General features: G+C 41.0%; 1 protein-coding gene and 1 long non-coding RNA gene across 2 annotated transcripts in view; one reads left to right on the top strand and one right to left on the bottom strand.

Moving 5' to 3' along the window:
* LOC309508672 overlaps positions 1 to 24,891 on the top strand; it is a 73,595-nt gene that overhangs the window by 11,024 nt on the left and 37,680 nt on the right. The window lies entirely within an intron of this gene.
* LOC309508163 (uncharacterized protein) lies at positions 1,088 to 5,940 on the bottom strand (the record flags this gene model as incomplete). Its single annotated transcript, XM_082182689.1, has 9 exons — positions 1,088 to 1,864; positions 1,992 to 2,075; positions 2,307 to 2,517; positions 2,722 to 2,878; positions 3,868 to 4,139; positions 4,307 to 4,623; positions 5,284 to 5,513; positions 5,712 to 5,888; positions 5,930 to 5,940. 9 exons carry the CDS (start codon positions 5,938 to 5,940, stop codon positions 1,242 to 1,244), a joined length of 2,082 nt encoding a protein of 693 aa, XP_082038815.1. The 3' UTR covers positions 1,088 to 1,241.

Here is a 24,891-nt window from a genome sequence, read left to right as displayed (position 1 = left end):
CACTTCTTCTATGACCATCATGGTCCACTACCATATCAATCAATCCCCACCGTGATCGCCAAGTGCAACATGTGTTGTGCAACACACATACAAGGTCTAAACATGCGACAAACTTATTATCAGTAGGCTACAGAATATCTCATTGTTATTATTTATCCAAAAGAGAACTGTTTTGATCAACTCCCAAAAGTTAGAAGTAGTGCACTGAAATACCATTCTAATTACTAGTAAAAGTAATACCTTTACAAGAAGCCTATTGCCTATTTCATAAAATAATGATTTGGTTTATTTTTAGATTTCATAAGACCTGGAGGTAAGACCCAACCCTCTCATATACTGTATAAACAGAAACCAATTTTCCATTATAGTCTATGGTAGTCAGTGTCAAATCAACACAATTACTTGGAGATATGTGAAAACTGAGCAATCTTTAAGGAGCATATTATTAAAATGTTCCTACAGTGAAAATAGGTGTTGACTTGTATTGTAACTGTAATTATATTTTTTCACAATATCATAAAAATTATCTGACCCCCCCCAAAACTGATATTTTATTCGAACTATGCATTGCCTGGGTTTAAGATGTGTGCAATACAATAAAACGGCACTATTTTGCCCAGCTGTGTGCACTGTGCAGTGCAGTGCACTATTCTAGACTAATGAAAACTAGTGATGCATCATCATGCTCAGCTTTGACTTAAGGTCCATTAAATAATACAAACAATTACACAGAGGGAACTAGGTATGGAAAGCAGTAAGACATGTAATGCCTATTGTACACTGCAGTGGAATAACATTGACAACCACCTCTAACAAATAGGCTACAAGTTTTCCCAACCAGCAAATAGGCTTAGAACAGCAGCACAATTAACAGAACAGTCAACAGAGTTCATTAAGGTTCCCTGAGGTGACGAGAGATGTGTTGGTCCTAACTTGTATCCTGCCTGCTCAACAGAAACTATTTAATGAAACTATTACGTCCAAATTATTACCAAAGTAAAGTCACAGGCATGAACATTTTTTAATAGGCTATCACAGATGAATGAAGCCGCAGTCAGCCAATTGTAGTAAAGACACCACAGTATGATTCAAATATGACATATTTTATTTATTGTGAACCTAAGTGCTAGTAATAGACAATATTAATGCATGTTAAACATACTAGTAATTATTGTGTTATTATGTTATTGTAATTGTGTGTGTGTGTGTGTGCGCGTCAGAGTGACTTTATTTATTAACGTTTATTTCTTGCTGTGTTGGCTACCTAAGGACACAGAAGTAGAGACACACTGGGCAAGGGAGTGTGGTGCCAGTCTTCTTGGCAGTGCACCACTCCCCTCTTTCACCTTCCCATAGTTGTGTTCCCTCCAGGCTCTTTTTGGAGGTCTACCAGTGATGAGCGCCCGTCTGCCCCCCAGCGGAGTCTTACGACGGGCAACAGCTGTAGGCTGCACGCCTATTTGTGTGCTCATTTGCAGACCCTTTCTTGCCTGCATTCTGATGTTCCTTGCAGCAGCACTCCTCATCTTCCCAAAGGTAGACAATGCTGAAATCAGGCCGCTGTCAGTAAGAATGGACTCGTAGGATGAGACAAGGGATTGTATTGGGGCTTGGAAGGTCTCATCATTTTGAAGCTTGTCCACAAGGTCATTAAACATTGATCTGAGACGACCTTTGAGATGCTCACGTTGAGATGACGCTTCAGTTCCAGAGCCGTCTTGTGGTGTTCCAGCTTGGGTGCCTTGGGTGGGAGTGGATGTTCCAGCTTGGGTGTCTTGGGTGGGAGTGGATGTTCCAGCTTGGGTGCCTTGGGTGGGAGTGGATGTTCCAGCCTGGGTGCCTATTTCTTGGGTGCCTTGGGTGCCTATTTCACAGAAACACATGTTAATTTCAGATCCTGGCATGTGATTGGAAAAGGATAAAGACGTAAAATACTACAACATATGGCCCACTGTTCTGTTCAATTAGTTGGCCTTCTGAAAAGTACTCACTTGCAATGAGTGGAACTGTTGGGCAGTCTTTCTCCATCTCAAACTGCAAGCCCATAAACCAGCTGTCTGGTACGTCAAGCTTTCCTTTTTGGACAGACAAGATAGGAGATACAAAGAGCCATGATTATACGCAGCATCATAAATCAAGTGCACTGGTGTGGTGTTTTACATGCACAGTCACACACAGGAGAAGTTGAGATTTGAACTGCTGACCCTTCAGGTACAGAACAACCTACCAACTGAGCTACAGTTGCCCCTCTACAAGTAAGCTGCAACAAACAAGCTAATTACCTTTCAGAACAAGCAATCTAATACCTGTGGCCATCTCATAGAAGGACTTCTTTGCCGTGAAGGATGTCACTGGAAGATGGTGGCCTCCCTGCAGCTTGAAGGCCTGCGTTACAGAGTGTTGGTGTTTGCAAAGCGCCCCATTGTTGCCAGCTGGGCAGGTGCACATCCCCATGGAAATGTTCACCAGATAAACGCCTCCTTGTTCACTGGGAACAGTGTAGTTTGATTCATCTTGCTAGAATATGAAAAAAGAGATAGATGTTGAAAATAATATTAGAAAAGGTTTTTTTTGTAAATCACAAAAATGATAAGAGATTAACGAAAGCTAGAAACAATGGAGGGTATTGAGACACTGAAATACGATCCCTTCATTGCGTTACAAAACCCCTCACTAATGCTTCTAGGTTCTAAACTCACTGGTAGTAAAATGAACACACACCTTGAATATTCTGTCAGGACTGAACAACTGTCTGTTGAACTTGAACTTCCGCTTCACAGTCCTTCCGTTTGCTACATCGAGGAGTCGCCTGATGTAGTATGCCTCCAGTCTGGTGCAAATGAAGTCGACCAGTTGAGTGACATTGTAAGCCTTCAACCTGTAGGGAAGGCAATAGAGAACAGAATGGTTTCGGAATTTGACTTGTATCGACAGAAGAAAATCTGAATCACGAAAAATGAAAAGATAAAAAGCATTTACCATGCCTCCGTTGCTAATTCCAAAACGTCATTTTAGAGTTAGTAACGGAGGTTTGAGCCACTGATAGCAGACTAATGCTGGGGACACACGACTAGCTGACACATTCTCTGACTGTTTTCGTCGACTGCAGCAGATTTTAAACACCGACTTTGAAACACGCGTTTGGGCATGATCAGTCATAAGTATCAAATTACATTCATAACCGGCCGTAAAGTGTGTCCTCGGCTTTATGCAGTTATTAATGCAGTTATTAGAGAGAGATGTTGCAAAGCATGTGCGTCAATATTATTATTTATTTATTAATTCAATTCGTTTTATTTAATTCGTTCATTAATTTAATTCGTTCATTCTTTTTTTTCTATTGACAGATGACAGTAGACTAACCAAATAAATGAAACACAAAGCTCTTTTAACAAGTAGGCCTATCAATAATTATTTATTTGTTATATTATCTGCAATAAAAATCCGTGCTGCAGGACTATCCATTTATTTAGCCTATATTCAGTTTAATTTTCTATTGATTATAGATAGGACTATATAGCCTACTTTATTTATTAAAATTAAACTGCATGTTTCCATTGATTTTGAAGCTAGACATTGAAAATTGCAGATCAAGCGCATGGGGCTAAATGTTTTTTCTTTTTATGAATTGTATCCTATTTTACGTTATTACAGTTAACTACGCGAAGTGATATGGAACTGTAATGCGGTCAAGACCTGCCTGGAACTACTTTAGCCGTGCGTTTCCCTGAAAATAATGCACACCTTAGAACGTTCGTCAACCAGTCAGATTCAAGCATTCAACGGCCCTGTTGCAAGTAATGGTGTGTGTGTGTGTGTGTGTGACCTTCAATAAAGTTTTAAAGTTTTATACATTTTTATCCCTACCTGTGGAAGATGCTGTCTTTCAAGACCCTCATGGCACTTTCAACAAAATTATTTGTGTCATTGCCCCGCGTTGGAAGGCCCGTGCGTAGACAGATAGCCCAGTCCTTGCGTTGGGCAAACACTGCCGTCAAATGGTCCCGGTACTGTTGGTGCTTCAGCACCGCTGGGTCCTGGAGAGCCTGGTGGTAGGAGGCCTCCAGCTCCTCTGGTGACATGTCATACACCATTTTTTTGAAGATATCCAGCAGCCACTGCCGGTCCCCCTTCGGCACCTGTGATGAAAATATTAGATCAAGTGTCTTCATACATTCTAGTAAGACAGTTAATTTAACACATTCAAGCAAAGATATTTGCTGAGAGAACAGTTGGGGATTTTAAACCAATGTTAGAATTTAAACTGACTAAATATAATAAAACAATATGAATTTCTCTGACAAACCCCATGGTGACTGTCCCAGAGCCATCTCCACATGGCCTGGAGCACGTGAAAGACACAAAGGAGGGAAGTGGTCTGCGGAAACACATTCTGCAGTGCCTGTCGCAGGGCTTTGCAGTCATCGGTCATGACAACTTTTGGCCCTAGCACTCCTCTTCCATAAAAAGCATCCCCTGGTAGTATAGACTGCAGCAACTTGAGTCCCGCTGCAATGGTGTTTTGGGACTCAGATGTTGTGACTATGACTCCCAGTGGCAACCCACCTGCAGCCGAATGGGTTAGCAGGAGGAATATTCGGCTATTCATTCGGTCGCAGTTTCCTGACAGAAAAGAACAAATGTTATTTAGCTATACAAGTTTTTAAAGTCAAATTAATGTTTTTAAAAAAGAAGGGATTGTGGAGAATAAAGAAAAAAATAAAACAAAAATCTTCAGTCCCACAATGTGTTAGGGTCCTCTGAAAATGAGATCCAAAATGATTTTTCAGACTGGTGAGGTCTGCTGTCAAGAGCCTATGATGGGTACATGGAATATGTATATACCTATTTATACCATGGTCTGGGTGAATACTCGATTCTGATTGGCTGCAGGGTGTCCGTTAAAAAGTGATAGAGGACACCTAAATAAACCGTCAGGCGTAACCAAGGAAACCAAGTTATTGTTTGTAACTTGTAACTTTAGATTTCGATTGTAAAACTAATTAAAATATAAACTAATGTTTTAAAAATGTGTTATTTGGCAAGTGACCATGGTATAAGCGGGTTAATGCCCTTCGAGGTGTCTATTGTCAGGTGTTAATCGACTTCGGCGGAGGCAACCGTCCTCCGCTGCGCGTTGGATGGTTCACGCCTCGCCGTCGTCCATTAATACCTGACAATGGACACCTCGTTGGGCATTAACCCTTACTTAACTAGTAACACAAGAGAGGTTATCTCAACATGAAACATAACACTGCTACCATTGTTGCCTTCAGGACAAACCTGATGAATCCATAAAAAGCATTTCTCCACTGTGTCTCTCCAGTCTGTGTATCCTCTTCATGACTGGAGTGCACAAAGCGATGACTGTTTGTCCGTCAGCGGTGGACTCCATCCGCCCACATGTTTCACACTGTTCCTTGTTGTAAACCTCCAGACGTTCCTGGAGGTTTTCAAGCATGGCATCCCCAGATGAAGCTCCATACTCCCGCTTAAAAATGGAGTAGTATAATCTGTAGAGGCAATACATAACAAACATTTCTAGTGGGGACAGAGTATAGCAAAGCCTTATTTAACAGCTCCTCAACTGTCAATGTGTTATGGTTATAGCTGCACGTGTGCTCAAAATCGAGACGACTACATTTCCTACCACTGTGTACCACTGCTATTCACCAGATCTTTGTTTTTGAATAAGCAAATAAGACACTGACCGGTAGCAGAATTGGACATCAGGACAAATGGACCTATCTGCAAAGGCATACACATATGAATCACTCTTCTCCTCCTGGAGGTCATATTTCAGGGTGTTTAGGGCTGAGGAGGGTGAGTGCCCACTCTGAAAAAGTTTCTCCAGCTTCTCCACGGTCTCTCTGGCCACATCCCCACACCTGTCGTCTCGTTAAGTCCTTGTTTGTCTGAGTGTGCTCACCTGTTCCTCATGTTCCTAGCTCCCTTTATATGTTCGCTCTTTCCCTCTTGTGTTTGCCAGTTCGTTAAATGTTGTACTTCAGAGTACTACTGTGTCTCAGTATCGTTCCTCTTAAGTCGTTAGTGTTTTGTTGTAGAAGTTTGTTAGTGCTCTGTTTACTGCCATTGGCTCTGTCTTGTTTCCCTGTTCCAGTCCTGTCCAAGTCCTGTCCAGCAAGCAGCCCTGTTCTGAGCCTGAGATACCTGAGTGTCAAGCTGTAAGAAGTCAAGCTGTAGAAGTTCCTGTCTGGCTTTAGCTGGTTACCTCTGGTCTCACTCTGATCTGCCGTATCTTCACTCCAGCCCACGGATTCCTCATTACATCTGCTGCTCTGCTGTTGTCACTGTCTCATCTCTACCTATTGTTTGGATTGCTACCTTCTCCCACCTCGTCGTGTCATCTGTTTGTCAATAAAGCTGTTAATTGTCATCCTGCATTTGAGTCCTCCTTCACAGATCCATAACAGAACGAACTGGCCTCTACAGGACTCAGCAGGATGAGCATCAAGGTCCTGCCACCTGCCAACATGCAAGAGAGAATGGCCCGTCATCGTAGTCTCACTGCTCTTCGCCAGGATGGCTTAGGAGTTGGGGGTTTTGCCCAGATGTTTTGGACCTGGTCTAGGGGGCTAGATTATAATGATGCTGCTCTCAAGCATATCTTTAACTCCTGCCTGGATGACCCCTTGCCTGCATGGGAGATGGATTCTCTTCATATTCTGGATTTCTGGGGTTTCGTTAGTTACCTTGGTAATCGCAGTAAGTGGGGAATGCCACCAAGCCCACCTGCATCTGCCTTCAACTTTCCCCGCCTGTCTCGTCACATCTATGATCCTCCTTTGGCTTCTACGAGGAGACTGAGATCCAGACGGAATAGGGCAGTCCAGTTTACCACATCAACCTCAGAGCCAGTCAAACCAACCCCCACCACTTCTCAGAAATCCAGGTCAGTCCCAATCACTTCAAGATCTGACTCACTATCTGTTATTCAAGAGACAGCTAAGTCAACTGCTGTCATCTCTCAGTCAACTATGCCAATCACTTCAAGAGCTGACTCACTATCTGTTATTCAAGCTACAGCCAAATCAACTGCTGTCGTCTCTCAGACAGAAATGCCAGTTCCAGTCACTTCAAGATTTGAGGTACCATCTGTTATTCAAGACACAGTCAAATCTACTGCTATCACCTCTCAGACAATAACGCCAGTCAATTCAAGATCTGAGTCACTAACTGTTATTCAAGACTTAGTCAAATTAACCGCTGTCACCTCTCAGACAATCACGCCAGCCGCAGTCACTCCAAGATCGGAGTTACGGTCTGTTAGTCAAGACACTGTCAGATCCACCGTAGTCATCTCTCAGAGAATTGTGTCACTCCCGGTCACTTCAAGATCTGAGTCTCCTTCTGTTCTTCATGACACAGCCAAGTCAACCGCTGTCTTCCCTCAGTTAATTACGCCTGTTCCAGTCATCTCTGAGTCTGTCGACTTAACCTCTGTTTTCCCTGTTACTAACGAGAACTATCCTGTCTCTTCAGAGCCTGCTCAATCTGTTTCAGTCAGTGCTGATTCTACGAGGGTTACTGCTTCTCCGCCTGGGTTGGCCGAGTTGGCTACAGATACTACAGAAACAGCCCAGCAAGCAGTATCAGCTCGTCGTAAGAGGAAGAAGAGAAGGGTACGTGCTGAACAGTCTACATTTCTCCATTCCCAAGCCCCAGATCCAGTGGTTTGTGAGGTGTCAAGCCAAGTGAGTTCTATTCCCATGCCATTGATAAGCGATGTCATTCCCGCCGAGACAACCTCTACCAGTCCTGTTATGTTTACTGATCCCAGTCCCAAGATGCCTATTGTCATTCCTGCAGAGGCTTTATCTGAACTTCTAACTAGTCTTGTCAAGATCCTAGAGATGCCTGTTAATCCTGTCGTGTCCACTAGTCCCAAGCCTGCTGTTGAGAGGGCGTTAACTGAGCCCACCGCTGTTAATGAGCGGGCATTTCCCGAGTCCGCCGCTGCTACAGAGAGGGCGTTTCCCGTGCCCGCTACCGCTACAGAGAGGGTGTTTCCCGAGCCCGCTGCCGCTACAGAGAGGGCGTTTCCCGAGCCCGCTGCCGCTACAGAGAGGGCGTTTCCCGAGCCCGCTGCCGCTACAGAGAGGGCGTTTCCCGAGCCCGCTGCCGCTACAGAGAGGGCGTTTCCCGAGCCCGCTGCCGCTACAGAGAGGGCGTTTCCTGAGCCCGCTGATGCATCTGAAAGCGCTGTCCCAGAGTCCGCTGATGCATCTGAAAGCGCTGTTCCAGAGTCCGCTGATGCAACTGAAAGCGCTGTTCCAGAGTCCGCTGATGCAACTGAAAGCGCTGTCCCAGAGCCCGCAGATGCTACTGAAAGCGCTGTCCCAGAGCCCGCAGATGCGACTGAAAGCGCTGTCCCAGAGTCCGCTGATGCGACTGAAAGCGCTGTCCCAGCGCCCGCTGATGCTACAAGAGGTGCTGTCCCAAAGCCCGCTGAAGCTACAGAAGGTGCTGTCCCTGACCCTGCTGGTGCTACAAGAAGCACTGTTTCCAAGCCAGCTGCTCCAGAGTGCACAACCCGGGAGGGTGTCCCCGTGCACGTCTGCACAGCCCAGGAGGGCGTCCCCGTGCACGTCTGCACAGCCCAGGAGGGTGTCCCTGAGTCAGTCCCCGTGCATGTCTGCACAGCCCAGGAGGGCGTCCCCGTGCACGTCTGCACAGCCCAGGAGGGTGTCCCCGAGTCAGTCCCCGTACATGTCTGCACAGCCCAGGAGGGCGTCCCCGAGTCACTCCCCTTACCTGTTCCCAAGACCTTCCCTGACCCTACCAGCCCTGTCTTTGCCCCCAGGTCTGTCAAGCCCCCTTGGAAGCCCAGACCAGCTAGGCCAGTTCCTGATCCCCAAAGTGCCCCATATCAAGTTCCCATGTCTCCCTCAGCTCCTAATCTTTTCCCCGGTTCTGTTCCCACCTGCCATATGCCACCTTTTGTGTTCCCTGGTCAGTTTGGGACTTCCATGTCTATGCCCTTCCCTCCCCCCCAGTTGTTCTCTCCATGGTCTCTGCCTGTTTTGGACGCCTGGAGGCGTCCTTTAGAGGGGGGGTACTGTCAGGGTTCTGCCCTGGCAGCGTTGTCTGTCTTGTCTCTGTTTAATGTTTCTATGTTTACGTTGTGTTTTAACACATGGTTGTGTCTTTGTTTGTGTTTGCCATGTGCTCCTCTGTCCCTTCCTCCTTGTTTCCTGTTACCACGCCCCCTTGTTTAGTTGAGTCCTTGTTTGAGTGTTGGCACCTGTCGTCTCGTTAAGTCCTTGTTTGTCTGAGTGTGCTCACCTGTTCCTCATGTTCCTAGCTCCCTTTATATGTTCGCTCTTTCCCTCTTGTGTTTGCCAGTTCGTTAAATGTTGTACTTCAGAGTACTACTGTGTCTCAGTATCGTTCCTCTTAAGTCGTTAGTGTTTTGTTGTAGAAGTTTGTTAGTGCTCTGTTTACTGCCATTGGCTCTGTCTTGTTTCCCTGTTCCAGTCCTGTCCAAGTCCTGTCCAGCAAGCAGCCCTGTTCTGAGCCTGAGATACCTGAGTGTCAAGCTGTAGAAGTTCCTGTCTGGCTTTAGCTGGTTACCTCTGGTCTCACTCTGATCTGCCGTATCTTCACTCCAGCCCAGCCCACGGATTCCTCATTACATCTGCTGCTCTGCTGTTGTCACTGTCTCATCTCTACCTATTGTTTGGATTGCTACCTTCTCCCACCTCGTCGTGTCATCTGTTTGTCAATAAAGCTGTTAATTGTCATCCTGCATTTGAGTCCTCCTTCACAGATCCATAACACAGTGTGTGTTTTTTTTTGAGGAGCCCGTCTGCCTTGTATTGTGCTGGCATTTCATGTCAACCTTTGAACATAGAAATGCTTAATTGAAGCTCTGACTATTTAAACCATTACAAAAAGAAAAAACATGCCTATTGTACATCTTACTCGGTAGCTGTTTCGCCGAACCGTATCCTCGGTAATAGGATAGGTTTTGCCCACTCTCAAGGTCACTCTTGAGGACTGTTGAAAGTCCTCCAACCAGGCCTCTGCCTCCTCTCTGGTGGCAAGTTGAAGTTTTATACAGGCTGTAAAACCCATCTCCAATGGTGTGTAGGTGCAAATTAAATGGCAGTGCCCCTCAGGCATAAGTTGCTGTTTAAATAAATGAAATATAATGTTAGTAAATCAACCATATTATTTCAAAAGGCAAACTTACAATTATCTCTTTACTTGCATTGTAGTAGAAAAAAGTACAGGTCACAGATAATTTGTAGAGATTAGAACCTATCAACACAACGAACAACAAACCCTTACTGTAAGCCTAACCTTAACCATTCAAATTCAATAGCCTACCTCTAGATACCTGCTCTAAAACCATTTATTACTGGAGCTGTGCTCCCTGTCTGTTCATTTATACCTAATCCTAACCTCAAGATGATCCGGTATGATGTTCTCCAAGTTCTCCTTTGCACAAATATGACACCAGCGACACTTAACTTTCATGGCCACACACACACACACACACACACACACACACACACACACACACACACACACACACACACACAATAATTACTAGTAATGTTTAACATACAGTTAATGTTGATGCACTAATATTGTGTATTCCTTACCTTGAAATGGCTAATATGCTGGCCTCAGGGTTTCGGAAAGAGATTGTTTCTATAGATGATGGGACGAATAAGCACATTAGCATGACACAAAACTGCTAGCTATAGAAGATGGGACGAATAAGCACATTGGCACATTGGCATGACACAGTGGCCCTTAACCACCACATTTCTGTGTGGCTATAAGTTACTGTACAGTAGATTTACCCTCAGTGTTTGCCTCATCTAGTCTCTAGTCTCTCTCTCTCTCTCTCTCTCTCTCTCTCTCTCTCTCTCTCTCTCTCTCTCTCTCTCTCTCTCTCTCTCTCACACACACCTCTGCACCACCCACTACCACCTCTCTCTCAGCATCTCTCATCATCACAAAACTCGCTCAAACATCTAGGACTAATCTAAACACGATCTAAACAGGCTATGAAAATGTGAACTTGGAATATAAATCTGACGGCACGCACTTATCACACTGTTTACTTACATAATTCACTTCTGTTGGCGGTAAAGATGATCAGAGATGACGTTTCACGGCCAAATCAAATAACCAATCGGAGGAAAGCCCTTCCAGCCAATCAGAGGCGAAAAGGGCGGGACCTTCCCCTACCATCCTGTGAAAAAAAATATATTTGTTGTCAGTGTCACTGACAGTGTCACTGACGATTGAAAAAGGTTGAAAATCCATAGCAATCATTTTAACTAATTCCTCATCCAATTTGCTTTGTTTGACAGGGCCAATTGGTGTTCTCACAAAGCTTGTCATCTGACTTTGTCTTGTCCTTTGGACATTGGTGCCAGATGAGGATGCAGTGGCAGTAACAGAGGAGACAGCAGCCGTAGAAGCACTACTACCTGATTCTGATGCAGATTCTGTTGATTCTTGCCTAACTTGCAGAAGCAATGCAGCTGGATGTTTTGTCTGAAGATGTCTTCTGAAATTTGAAGTTGTTCCTCCTTGACCTGACAAAATATTGTTGCAAAGCTTGCACTTTGCTTTCTGGGGTCCAGCCTCATCAAAGTGAAGCCAAATACTGCTCCTCTTTCTGGAGGTCATCTTCAAAAAATGCTTCTCTTTCTACCTGTCTCTGCCTTATTGTTAGTGAACTTTGGAGTGAGAGGTGCAAAAAGAGGTGGGGCTTAAGGGACACTAAGTTCTGTAACAGTAGGCTATACAGTAGCTGTGGGGGAGGGGATAGTTCATGCCCTTTGACTTGAAGTAACCTCTGCCTTGTTGTCAGGTAACTTTGGAGTGAGGTGTGCAAAAAGAGGTGGGGCTTAAAGTACCCTAAGTTCTGTAACAGTAGGCTATACAGTAGCTGTGGGGGAGGGATAGTTCATGCCCTTTGATTTGAAGTAACACCCAGTCTCCCTTGGTAACAGGGGAGAGCCTTTAGTAGAATAAAAAGCCTAACCAAGAGATAATAGTTTGCTCTATATTCCTCTTAATATATCCTTTTAATATATAATTATTTATAATTTATCATTGGAAGTATTTTAGGCATTTACTGCAATACTGTAAAGAAAAAAACAAAATGCAAAATACAAAATACAAAAGAAAAGTTTATTGTGCTTTTCCAAATATACACACAAATAACATGGTAGCAAACAGAATATATAGCCTACTGTACACACACAATAAGTGTGTTAACATTAATGCATGACATTTTCAGGAACAGATTATAGGCATGTGCATAAGTTCGAAAGCATATGGAGCCGCCCGCGACCGCGAGCTCTCTCTCTTCCGCTCTCGCGCGAGCAGCGCCATTTTGCTATTGCACAGCGAGCGATTCTCAAGAAGAACTGTTGCAGTCTCGAAACACCAGTACACTGAACCGAAAACTGTTTCTTTCGGACACGTCCGACCACCTGAGAACCGATGATCATGAGTTTATCCTGACTGAGCATGCGTGTCGCGTGATGAACCTGGCTAGTACAGCAGAGTATGACGCACAGCACGAGGCTGAATGACGTCATTACGTGATGACGTAAACGAACTGGTGAACGAGTTTTTTGAACCGGTTCATTGAAACGAACTGTCCGAAAGAACCGGTTCGCGGAAAAGAACCGGACTTCCCATCACTAATGGTGAATATTATGTTTCATGTTTCATATTATGAATAATATGTTTGTGGATTGAGCGGCTTGATCGCTTCAGTAAATATTCTCTGCACGCGTTTGAAAAGCAAAATGCGCCAAACAATAGGCTTAATTTTTTTTTACTCAAAATGTTTATTTTCGTTATGACATTATGAAATGAGATTGAGGTAACATATGATAATCAATATATTTTTCTCTAGTGCAGTGTAATTGAAGTGTTCCTTTTTAACGATTTATAGGCTATTGTTATTATTTTATGCAGCACAGCACATAGCTTATGCCTACAAGGCACAAAAAACTTGGTGTTCATTATATATATATATATATATATATATATATATATATAATATATATATATATATATATATATATAAGATTCTGGCCCATTCTTCCACACAACTGGTCTTTAAATCTTGAAGGTTCCTTGGGCCTCTTTTATGAACTTTGATCTTCAGTTCTCTCCATAGATTTTCTATGGGATTTAGGTCAGGTGATTGACTGGGCCATTCAAGCAGCTTGATTTTCTTTCTTGGAAACCACTTCATTGTGTCCTTGGCCTTGTGTTTGGGATCATTGTCTTGCTGAAATGTCCACCCTCTTTTCATTTTCAGCTTTCTGGTAGATGGCAGCAGATTTTTATCCAGAATATCCCGGTACATTTCTCCATTCATCCTGCCTTCAATAATATGAAGTCTGCCAGTACCCCTTGCTGAAAAGCAGCCCCAAACCATGATGCTTCCACCCCCAAACTTAACTGTTGGTATGGTGTTCTTGGGGTGGTGGGCAGTGCCATTTCTTCTCCAAACATGGTGTGTAGAATGACTGCCAAAAAGTTCAATTTTGCTTTCATCTGACCATACTATAGTCTCCCAATAATCCACAGGCTTCTCTAAATGCTCTTTCGCAAACTTTAACCGAGCCTCAACATGCTTTTTGTTCAGCAATGGAGTCTTGCGTGGTGAGCGTGCATGGATGCCATGGCGGTTCAGTGCATTGCTTATAGTTTTCTTTGAAACAACAGTACCTGCTGATGCAAGGTCTTCCTGAAGTTCTGCCCGAGTGGTTCTTGGCTCTTGGAGAACTCTCCTGATTATTCTTTGGACTCCTTGGACAGGGATCTTACTTGGAGCACCTGATCGTGGCCGGTTTATGGTGAACTGATGCTCTTTCCATTTCCAGATAATGGCCCCCACAGTGCTCACAGGAACATTCAGCATTCTGGAAATGCGCCTATAACCATTCCCATCAAAATGCTTTTCAACGATAAGATTACGAATATCTACAGAGAGTTCTTTGCTTTTACCCATCATGAAGTCTTTCCTGTGTGCCTCCTAGGTAATGAGAAGCCTTTATAGGCCATCAATTAGGACTAAAGCAGCTGATATCAATTAGTACTGATAGGGGGCAGGGTTTCTCTCTCAATACTGACAGATTTCAGGTGATCTCCTGGCTTTCTTTGCCATTTTGCACCTTGTTATCTTCATGCGTTCAATACTTATTTCCTGTGTCATTTCACTTTATTTATTATGACTCAATTTGTATACTTAAATGTTCTGATTTCTTTGTATGAATTCAATATTTGGCTTGATGGCTACATCTGGTGGAAATTTTGTGTCAATAGCCCACTTAGAAATCCCCTTACTGATAAAAATGCTGATGTGTCAAATACTTATTTTCCCCACTGTATACATATATATATATATATATATTAGGGGTGTAACGGTTCACAAAATTCACGGTTCGGTTCGATACGATACACTTGTGTCACTGTTCGGTACGGTTCGGTTCGGTACGTTTTCCATAGGCTACAGCAAAAATAAATAAATGGCAGAGAAATTTCCTTGAATTAATTTTTTTTTTAATTATTATTTTGTTTAATGAAACTAACATCATAAAGTATGATTTTTTTATTTATTTTTTTTGTTGCTTTTTTTACTGAGCAATAATGGAGCTATACTTGACTCTTCTTATGAGCATATAAAACAAAACAGCTCCTTGGACAAAATGAAATGTAATATTGTAGTAGTAGGCTAGTTATAAACAAAGGTTTATTTTAGTTCAGATTAACATTTGAGGGCAGCAATTGTCTTCATAATGTCAAAATAAAACAGACGTAATGTTACTTGAAAGCATTATAGCCCACTATTCCTGACAAACTTCCATACCTTGCATTTAGTATTACTACAGCAAATCCATGGTGAATGTTGCTGATCTGTGGACACCGGCCAGTTCATTCATGGCACGATGTTTCTTCCTGGTTTCCATGTCAGCGCTGTTTGATCCGTTAATAACAGAGAAATGTGCATGTTTCTCACTAGATCTCGCAGCGATGTTATTACTTCAGTGGCGAATTCAAAAAGCATTTGAAATTCAAATGCTTTCTTTACTGGTCTGGATCTCTTAGCGCTGTGTGGTGTTGCTTGATCAGGCGCGCGCATAGGGCTCGCGAGTCCCGCTTCACAGGTCAAAACTGATAAACGGTCCAGACAAACACAATAAGAGTAGCTCAGTTTCGTTCCTTACATTGCATTTGCCAGTTGATGTTGTGGTCGCGCCAGCCTCTATAAGCGCGCTTGCCACCCGCGACGCGCCTTCATTTGAAATAACGAAATTTTGGTCGGCAGAAAAAAATGGTCCAACGAACCGTTTGGTACGTAATGCGTACCGAAAACCGAACCGAAAGCCTGGTACCGAACGGTTCGATACGAATACGCGTATCGTTACACCCCTAATATATATATATATATATATATATATATATATATATATGTGTGTGTGTGTGTGTGTGTGTGTGTGTGTGTGTGTGTGTGTGTGTATTCTGTACATTTTAAAAAGCAATTTTAACCTGAAAAATCTAAAATGTATTCCCCAAATTGTGCAGCCCTATAGTTTATCTTGATATCAGTATGTTCACAGCGTTTTTTTGTTTTGTTTTGTTTAGTTTTTTTAGGGACCAGATGCTCCACTGAGGAGTCTTCAGCATACTTCAACATTCACATAAGTCTCCGTACATGAACATGGTAAAGTGAAAAATCAAACACCATGGAAATGAAAGGTATGTACTATGTTTCAGGAATGGCACAAAGGTGTGTGACTGGTTAAGTCTCTGTCTTTAGTTCAGTGTGTTAAATAATGTGCTTTTTTTGTCATTTGTTGTGTATATTTGGATTATGTTGTGTTGTAAATAAATCCAAACAATCTAAAAGCCATTCTTTTTTAAATCTCCTCATTCTTTGTGCAAGGTTGCTCATAATGACAGGGCCTGTTAGCACCTAATAGGGCCATTATGGGTGGGTTTTTGTCTTTCTCAGGTGTGAAAGAAATTAAATATTCATGATGTCCACGCCTCTTCGCATAAAGCTTTCTCACACAAAACATGTCTTGCAAATTTTAAATCAATGTATTTTCTTATCTGAATGAGTCTGCAGGATGATTTTCACATAGTTTTGGAGCAAATATTCTAGGCAATTAAACTAAAATAAAACTAAAATGCTCACGGCTGCACGGGCATTCATAACGGTGCGCATCCACGGCGAGGAACGTTTTTTAGTTCATTCCTACTTCCATAGGAATTCATTGAAATCGCTCGCTCTGCTCCGCACCATTATCCATGTCAGTGCGGACGAACATATTTTACTTTCGTTTTTAAGTTAGCAATTCAAAAGCCCCTAGTGGTGTCACACGTCGATTAACCCAGTGGAAAAATATTCTCACTGTCACATACCTAGTATATTTTTATATAGATACAGTGGGTGGTAGTGGCGCAATGGATAAGACACATGCCTTTGGTGTGAGAGACCCGGGTTCGAATCCACTGTGAGACACCAATGTGTCCCTGAGCAAGACACTTAACCCCTAGTTGCTCCAGAGGCGTGCGACCTCTGACATATATAGCAATTGTAAGTCGCTTTGGATAAAAGCGTCAGCTAAATGAATAAATGTAAATGTAAAATGTAGATACAATAGGCCTACCTGATTTTGAACACAAGAGGGCAGTATAGCCCTATGTATGGCTAGATTTGTTTTGAACTAATACTGTTTTAAACTAAAAAAAAAAAAAAGAATAAAATGGGTTTAGTTCTGATATTTCTATAATTTTATATAGAAATAAATGGTGAATAATAAATTTTTTAGAAGATATGAGATGTTTTCTGATTCCTTTTTTGACATTACTTTAATCCCTCGCCATAGCAAGACCGTTTGAGATATTCAATATCCGTTCACAATTTAGCATATTTAATGTATTTTCATCATGTTGAAAAAGTTTGGTGGGTATTAAAAATAAACCACTTAAAGTGGGCAAAAAATTGAGAGGCTGATTTTGCAAAAAATCCACATTCAAACCAAAATATCTGACTTCCTGTTGGTCGGAGCTAATGACTGTAAATTAGAAAGTTGTCAAGCTCGATGGGTACAATATACGTACTGATTTTTTTAACTGTAGGTAAAACAAACCCCCCCCCCCCCACACACACTTTTGTCAAAAGCATTTTGAAAGTGACACACTTCCTGCTGCCAGTTGATGGCACTATAACTTTGACTCACAATAGTTACATCCATGTGATCGGCCTCTTACCACGAACACACTGCTGAAGTTTCATCAAGATCAGTTAATGTATGCAGAAGTTATAACACTTCGTTTTTCTCTTTTCTCGCCATAAATTCGTTTCCTCGCCACGGCCAAACCGTTCGAGATATAAAAAATCCGTCCGCAATTTAGCATCCTCAATGTCTTTACTTCATGCTGACCAAGTTTGGTGGCAATTGAAAGAATTGCCTAGGAGTAATGTTTCAAATTCCAGAGCAAGCGTTCTCCAAACAACCCATAATAGCCGACTTCCTGTTGGGCTGGCATAAAACTTGACCAAGGGAAAGTTGTTCGGCCCGATGAGATCTATACGTGTACTGAGTTTCATATTAATTCATGCAAGCGTGTTTGATCTATGGAGCAATATTTCAGACCCCGTTCAAGGGGGAAAAATCCCCCTCACACACACAGAGACAGAGAGAGGGCCCCGTTAAGGGCCCCAAAAGTGCCCGAAAGTAAAAAAAAAAAAAAAAATATATATATGTATATATATATATATATATATATATATATAGCTACACTAAAGGCACCGGGGTGGCGGTGTCACCGGCTTGGGCCCTCCATCGCTGCTCGCAGCTATATTTATGAGGAAAATAAGTATTTGAACACCCTGCTATTTTGCAAGTTCTCCCACTTAGAAATCATGGAGGGGTCTGAAATTGTCATCGTAGGTGAATGTCCACTGTGAGAGACATAATCAAAAAAAATTAAATCCAGAAATCACAATGTATAATTTTTTAACTATTTATTAGAACACCTGAGAAAATCAATGTTAATATTTGGTACAGTAGCCTTTGTTTGCAATTACAGAGGTCAAACGTTTCCTGTAGTTTTTCACCAGGTTTGCACACACTGCAGGAGGGATTTTGGCCCACTCCTCCACACAGATCTTCTCTAGATCAGTCAGGTTTCTGGGCTGTCGCTGAGAAACACGGAGTTTGAGCTCCCTCCAAAGATTCTCTATTGGGTTTAGGTCTGGAGACTGGCTAGGCCACGCCAGAACCTTGATATGCTTCTTTTTTTTTTTTCTTTTTTTTTTTTTTTTTTATATTTTATTGAACTTTTTAACCAGAACAAGAACAATATTAACATGACTGGGTTTTACATCATTGTTAATTACTTTTTTTTTATTTATTTTTTATTAATTCGTTTATTCCAGGCAATGGCACAAAAAAAGTACAAGATAAACAAAATATGGTTAAATCATATAGTGCAAAAAAAACAAAGAAAAAACAAAAACAGAATATACAGTATTCAAATATGACGATCAAATTCTGCCTGAAAGGGAGTGGGAAGAAGACAACTTATTTAATCCCACCCCAGTTACCCATTTAGTGATTAATATTTGAGCTTCCTAGTTACTTTGCTCACAGATTATTTACAAATGTTATATCATGGTGGCGTTACCATAAGTAACAAGTAATTTTTATAACAACAATTGATACCAACAATGTAATAGGAATAACAATGCCAACAATGGTAATGGACAATATACCAACGATAGTAATAGACAATATAGGCTACCAACGATGGTAATGGACAATATACCAACGATGGTAAGAAAACACTGAGCACATGTTAACACTAAGAGACAGAATACAACAGCAATTTAACTACAATGTAATAGAAACAAACAATGCCAACAATTGTAATGGACAATATACCAACGATGGTAATGGACAATATACCAACGATGGTAAGGAAACACTGAGCACATGTTCACACTATGAGACTGAATACAACAGCAATTTAAATTAAAGACCCTCATCTCTGTATTTTAACCAGACCCAATGTTTATATAACAGTTTAAATTGATTAATAGTTTGACATTGCTTTTGTTGCAAGTCCAGTTTGTTCCAGAGTTTCACTCCACATACAGACACACAATAATATTTACGAGTGGTTTGGGCTCTCGGTAATGAAAAATGTCCAAAACCTCTCAAGTTATGAACATGCACTGGAGTTTTAAAAAAACGTTGTAAGTTAGGCGGTAATAATTTGTTAAATGCTTTATATAAGACTATTGATGTATAATATTTTACAAGATCATCAAATTTTAGCAACTTTGACTGCGTAAACAGATTATGAGTATGTTCTAGAAATCCAACCTTGTGAATGATCCTCACAGCTCTTTTCTGTAATATAATCAGAGGATTTATTGTGTTCTGGTAAGTATTTCCCCACACTTCAACACAAAAAGTAAGATATGGTAGTACCAGGGTGCAGTATAAAGTACGAAGTGCATTTTCATCAAGGTATAGCTTTGCTTTATTTATAATTGAGAGGCTTTTTGAGATTTTTGTTTTTACTTTGCTTGTACAGTGACCATTTTTCCCATTTCCTTTCCAATTGTGGTTCTTGTAGTCTCAGGGCCCTATCTTGCACCCAGCGCAAGTGACTTTGTACACCGACGCATGTATCATTCCTATTTTGCACCCGCGCAAAGCGGACTTTTCCCTCCACAGAAGCACGTCGGTTAACTAAGAAATACACTTGCGCTCCCGGGGGCGGTTCAGCGCAAAGAGGAGGCGTGTTCCGGCGCAAACGTTCCTTCTTGCTATTTTGCAGGTTTAGAAAACAATTGCGCCACTAACCAGGAAAAAATAGTTTAAAGTCAGTGGCGCGTTGCGCATGTTATTCATAGGCTATTTTAAGGGCGCATGCTTGGCCATAATCAATGTAGCGTGTGCACAACGCGCACTTTGATTCTCTCATCTACACAGAAGCAGCAGTTTTCATTTTTGCAAATCATACATTATTACGATAGATAGATAGATAGATAGATAGATAGATAGATAGATAGATAGATAGATAGATAGATAAACAATTTATTATAAAAGCATACATCTAGCTTACACATTTACCCAAATTAACCGAAGTTAATTTGGGTGGGTTTCTCCATTTCAATGTAACTTCTCTCTTTTACGGCCGTGACGAGAGCGTTGCTCTCCTTGGCTGTGAACCGCTGCTGGCGCGCGCCTGGCAAATCCGCCGTTACAATAGCAATCCGCTATGGAAAAAGCGCATCTGCTCTTAAAGGGAATGTGAGATGACGCTCTGATTGGTTTATTTCACGTTACGCCCAAACCACACCTATGAATAATGAAGCTACTTCAGACCAACCCATTTTAGATTTGCGCCTGGCGCAAGAGTCATTTATCCCGCCGGGAAAATAGCAACAGCGCCGAGACCCGCCCACAAAGTTACTTGCGCTTTGCGCTTTGACACTTGCGTTTCAGATCGTTAAAATAGGGCCCTCAGTCTGTATGTCATTTTCTCCATTAGGAATATGTCCTCAATTGTAGTTATCCATTGCTCCTTTGATGGCACCGTAGCTTTTCCCCATTTCCTTGTGATAGATTTTTTTGCTGCTATCAACATTATTTTTACCAAATATTCATCACATTTATGAATAGTACCATCACAAAAATTACACAAATATAAAACCTCGGGTTTCAAAGGAATTCTTGATATGCTTCTTACAGAGCCACTCCTTGGTTATCCTGGCTGTGTGCTTCGGGTCATTGTCATGTTGGAAGACCCAGCCTCGACCCATCTTCAATGCTCTAACTGAGGGAAGGAGGTTTTTCCCCAAAATCTCGCAATACATGGCCCCGGTCATCCTCTCCTTAATACAGTGCAGTCGCCCTGTCCCATGTGCAGAAAAACACCCCCAAAGCATGATGCTACCACCCCCATGCTTCACAGTAGGGATGGTGTTCTTGGGATGGTACTCATCATTCTTCTTCCTCCAAACACGGTTAGTGGAATTATGACCAAAAAGTTCTATTTTGGTCTCATCTGACCACATGACTTTCTCCCATGACTGATCTGGATCATCCAAATGGTCATTGGCAAACTTAAGACGGGCCTTGACATGTGCTGGTTTAAGCAGGGGAACCTTCCGTGCCATGCATGATTTCAAACCATGACGTCTTAGTGTATTACCAACAGTAACCTTGGAAACGGTGGTCCCAGCTCTTTTCAGGTCATTGACCAGCTCCTCCCGTGTAGTTCTGGGCTGATTTCTCACCTTTCTTAGGATCATTGAGACCCCACGAGGTGAGATCTTGCATGGAGCCCCAGTCCGAGGGAGATTGACAGTCATGTTTAGCTTCTTCCATTTTCTAATGATTGCTCCAACAGTGGACCTTTTTTCACCAAGCTGCTTGGCAATTTCCCCGTAGCCCTTTCCAGCCTTGTGGAGGTGTACAATTTTGTCTCTAGTGTCTTTGGACAGCTCTTTGGTCTTGGCCATGTTAGTAGTTGGATTCTTACTGATTGTATGGGGTGGACAGGTGTCTTTATGCAGCTAACGACCTCAAACAGGTGCATCTAATTTAGGATAATAAATGGAGTGGAGGTGGACTGTTAAAAAAGGACAACACTTAAGGTGTTTGGGGTCATTTTGACCCCAAACTTTTAAAGAGCAATTGCATAAGGAAATATATTTTTTTTATATGGAAAACTATATATCTTTTTTTTTATTTACTTCTAAACTATCCATTTATGCTGTGTTTTTGTGGAAATTTTGAAGTTTTTTACCTATTTACTGCACAAATACATAACTAGGCCATAAATTGGCTCATGAAAAATGATTTTTAAAAGAAAAAATCACTTAAATGATGATCATAATTAAATATAAATAGTTTCTGGACATTGCTCTATGTGTTAGGGATAGAACACTGCCATCTAAAGGTTAGTTGAAAAACTTTATTTCTTATTGGAAAGGAATTAAAGTGCAATGGCCAAAGATATCCAATAGAGGGCCATAGAGAATCATTCATTCAACAAGCTTGTTCCATGTTGCATATGTGACATGTGTGTGTTTGTGTGTGTTTGTGTGTGTGTGTGTGTATGAGATAGAAAGTTCGTTCCACTTTGGGTTTATGCTCTAGGACCAGACCTTGATTTAAATGTAAATTTTTTTTAGATTTATGCCAGTTTTGTTTATTTTATTTGCCAATTTCTAAAAAAATACTCTCTGTTGCAGTGACATACATGTGTGTGTTTGTGTGTGTTTGTGTGTGTTTGTGTGTGTGTGTGTATGAGATAGAAAGTTCGTTCCACTTTGGGTTTATGCTCTAGGACCAGACCTTGATTTAAATGTATTTTTTTTACATTTATGCCAGTTTTGTTTATTTTATTTGCCAATTTCTATAAAAATACTCTCTGTTGCAGTGACATACATGTGTGTGTTTGTGTGTGTTTGTGTGTGTGTGTGTGTATGAGATAGAAAGTTCGTTCCACTTTGGGTTTATGCTCTAGGACCAGACCTTGATTTAAATGTAATTTTTTTTTACATTTATGCCAGTTTTGTTTATTTTATTTGCCAATTTCTATAAAAATACTCTCTGTTGCAGTGACATACATGTGTGTGTTTGTGTGTGTTTGTGTGTTTGTGTGTGTGTGTGTGTGTGTGTGTGTGTGTGTGTATGAGATAGAAAGTTCGTTCCACTTTGGGTTTATGCTCTAGGACCAGACCTTGATTTAAATGTAAATTTTTTTAGATTTATGCCAGTTTTGTTTATTTTATTTGCCAATTTCTATAAAAATACTCTCTGTTGCAGTGACATACATGTGTGTGTTTGTGTGTGTTTGTGTGTGTGTGTTTGTGTGTGTGTGTGTGTGTGTGTGTGTGTGTGTGTGTGTGTGTGTGTGTGTGTGTGTGTGTGTGTGTGTGTGTGTGTGTGTGTGTGTGTGTGTGTGTGTGTGTGTGTGTGTGTGTGTGTGTGTGTGTGTGTGTGTGTGTGTGTGTGTGTGTGTGTGTGTATGAGATAGAAAGTTCGTTCCACTTTGGGTTTATGCTCTAGGACCAGACCTTGATTTAAATGTAATTTCTTTTAGATTTATGCCAGTTTTGTTTATTTTATTTGCCAATTTCTTTAAAAATGCTCTCTGTTGCAAACACATACATTTGTGTGTTTGTTTATGTGTGTGTGTGTGTGTGTGTGTGTGTGTGTGTGTGTGTGTGTGTGTGTGTGTGTGTGTGTGTGTGTGTGTGTGTGTGTGTGTGTGTGTGTGTGTGTGTGTGTGTGTGTGTACTCGTCTATCTATCTAACTGGGGACCTTGGTGTCGTTACACACTCACTAACAGGGGACCGTCGAGCCAAGTGGGGACATTTTTCAAGTCCCCTGTTGGTCATGCTTTAAAACATGTTAAAATCAGCCAAAACACGCTCTGGTGAATTTTGTACATTTTTGACCAAGTGGGGACTTACATGTGTGTGTGTGTTTAAGTCCATACTCAGCAGCGCTCCTGTAGGCTGGAGCAGGAACTGCAGTGGCCCATTAACACACGTCGTTCACACTTCTCTATTGTCTGAATGGCTGCTGTCCTAGAGAGGCTCTGAGACTGTAGAGCTGCTGTTTAACTGCTTAGTTCAGGAGCTTTCAGTAACACTTTATAATAACTCCACGCTATTAATCATTAGTTAAGCATTAGTAAACAGTTTAATTATTTTATAAAGTTTTATAAATTAATAGACATTAATAAGCAGCATTTAAATACAGATATAAATGCTTTATTCTTGTTTTAAAACATATCTATAATGTGTTTAATAATTGTATTTTCATACTTTATTAATGATCAATTTATCATTTCTAAATAAAGTATAGGATCATTTACAAAGCAGTTATTAAGGAGTTGTCAGTGGTTCATAAGATCACTTTGAAAGTGTGAGTAAATGATTAAACTATTTCAATGTACATTCATACATCTTATTATTCAGACATAGTAATAGTTACTTAGTGTGTTAATACATGGTTTATTAACATGTATTTCTACTGTAATTCAGGTAGTTATAAAGCATTTAGTAGTGGTCAGTTCACTATTTTGTGAGCTCATCTAAAGTGAGGACTAGTTATGCCTTGTAAAGCATTTATAAAGGAGATTTAAAGGCTGTTAATATTTCTATGTTCTCTATCGCTGTGTTGTGTTGTGTTGTGTTTGTTTCCTTTTTCTGTTTAGAAGATAACTGAATCTTTAAATCTCCTTTATAAATTATTTACAAAGCATAACTAGTCCTCACTTTAGATGAGCTCGCAAAATAGTGAACTGACCACTACTAAATGCTTTATAAATCTCTGAATCTACTACATTTACTCACACTTTCTAAGTGATCTTATTAATCACTGTAAACACCTAAATAACTGATTTGTAAATAATGCTACACTTCATTTAGAAATGATAAATTGATAATTAATAAAGTATGAAAATACAATTATTAAACACATTATAGATATGCTTCTAAATCAATAATACAGCGTTTAAAGGTGTATTTATAAACTGCTTATTAATGTCTGCTTTATGAATTATGATTTATCTGTTTACCAATGCTTAACTAATGATTAATAGGATGCAGTTATTATAAAGGGTTACCATATATATTATATTTCTCATAATATAACTTCAAATTTGCTTCTTTTTTTTTTTATAAAAAAAAAGCATGCCAAGAGGGGATCTGCAACTAAATGTCATAATTATAATGTAATTATTATTATATTAAGATATTAATAATGCGACTAGTATTGGCTGCCTATTAATTAAAACATAATTTCTACTCTTAAAAAAAATCAATAGACATG

The sequence above is a fragment of the Leuciscus leuciscus genome (assembly GCF_965113295.1).
Source record: "Leuciscus leuciscus genome assembly, chromosome: 10".
NCBI lineage: Eukaryota > Metazoa > Chordata > Actinopteri > Cypriniformes > Leuciscidae > Leuciscus > Leuciscus leuciscus.
This window is presented reverse-complemented; position numbering and strand designations above follow the sequence as displayed.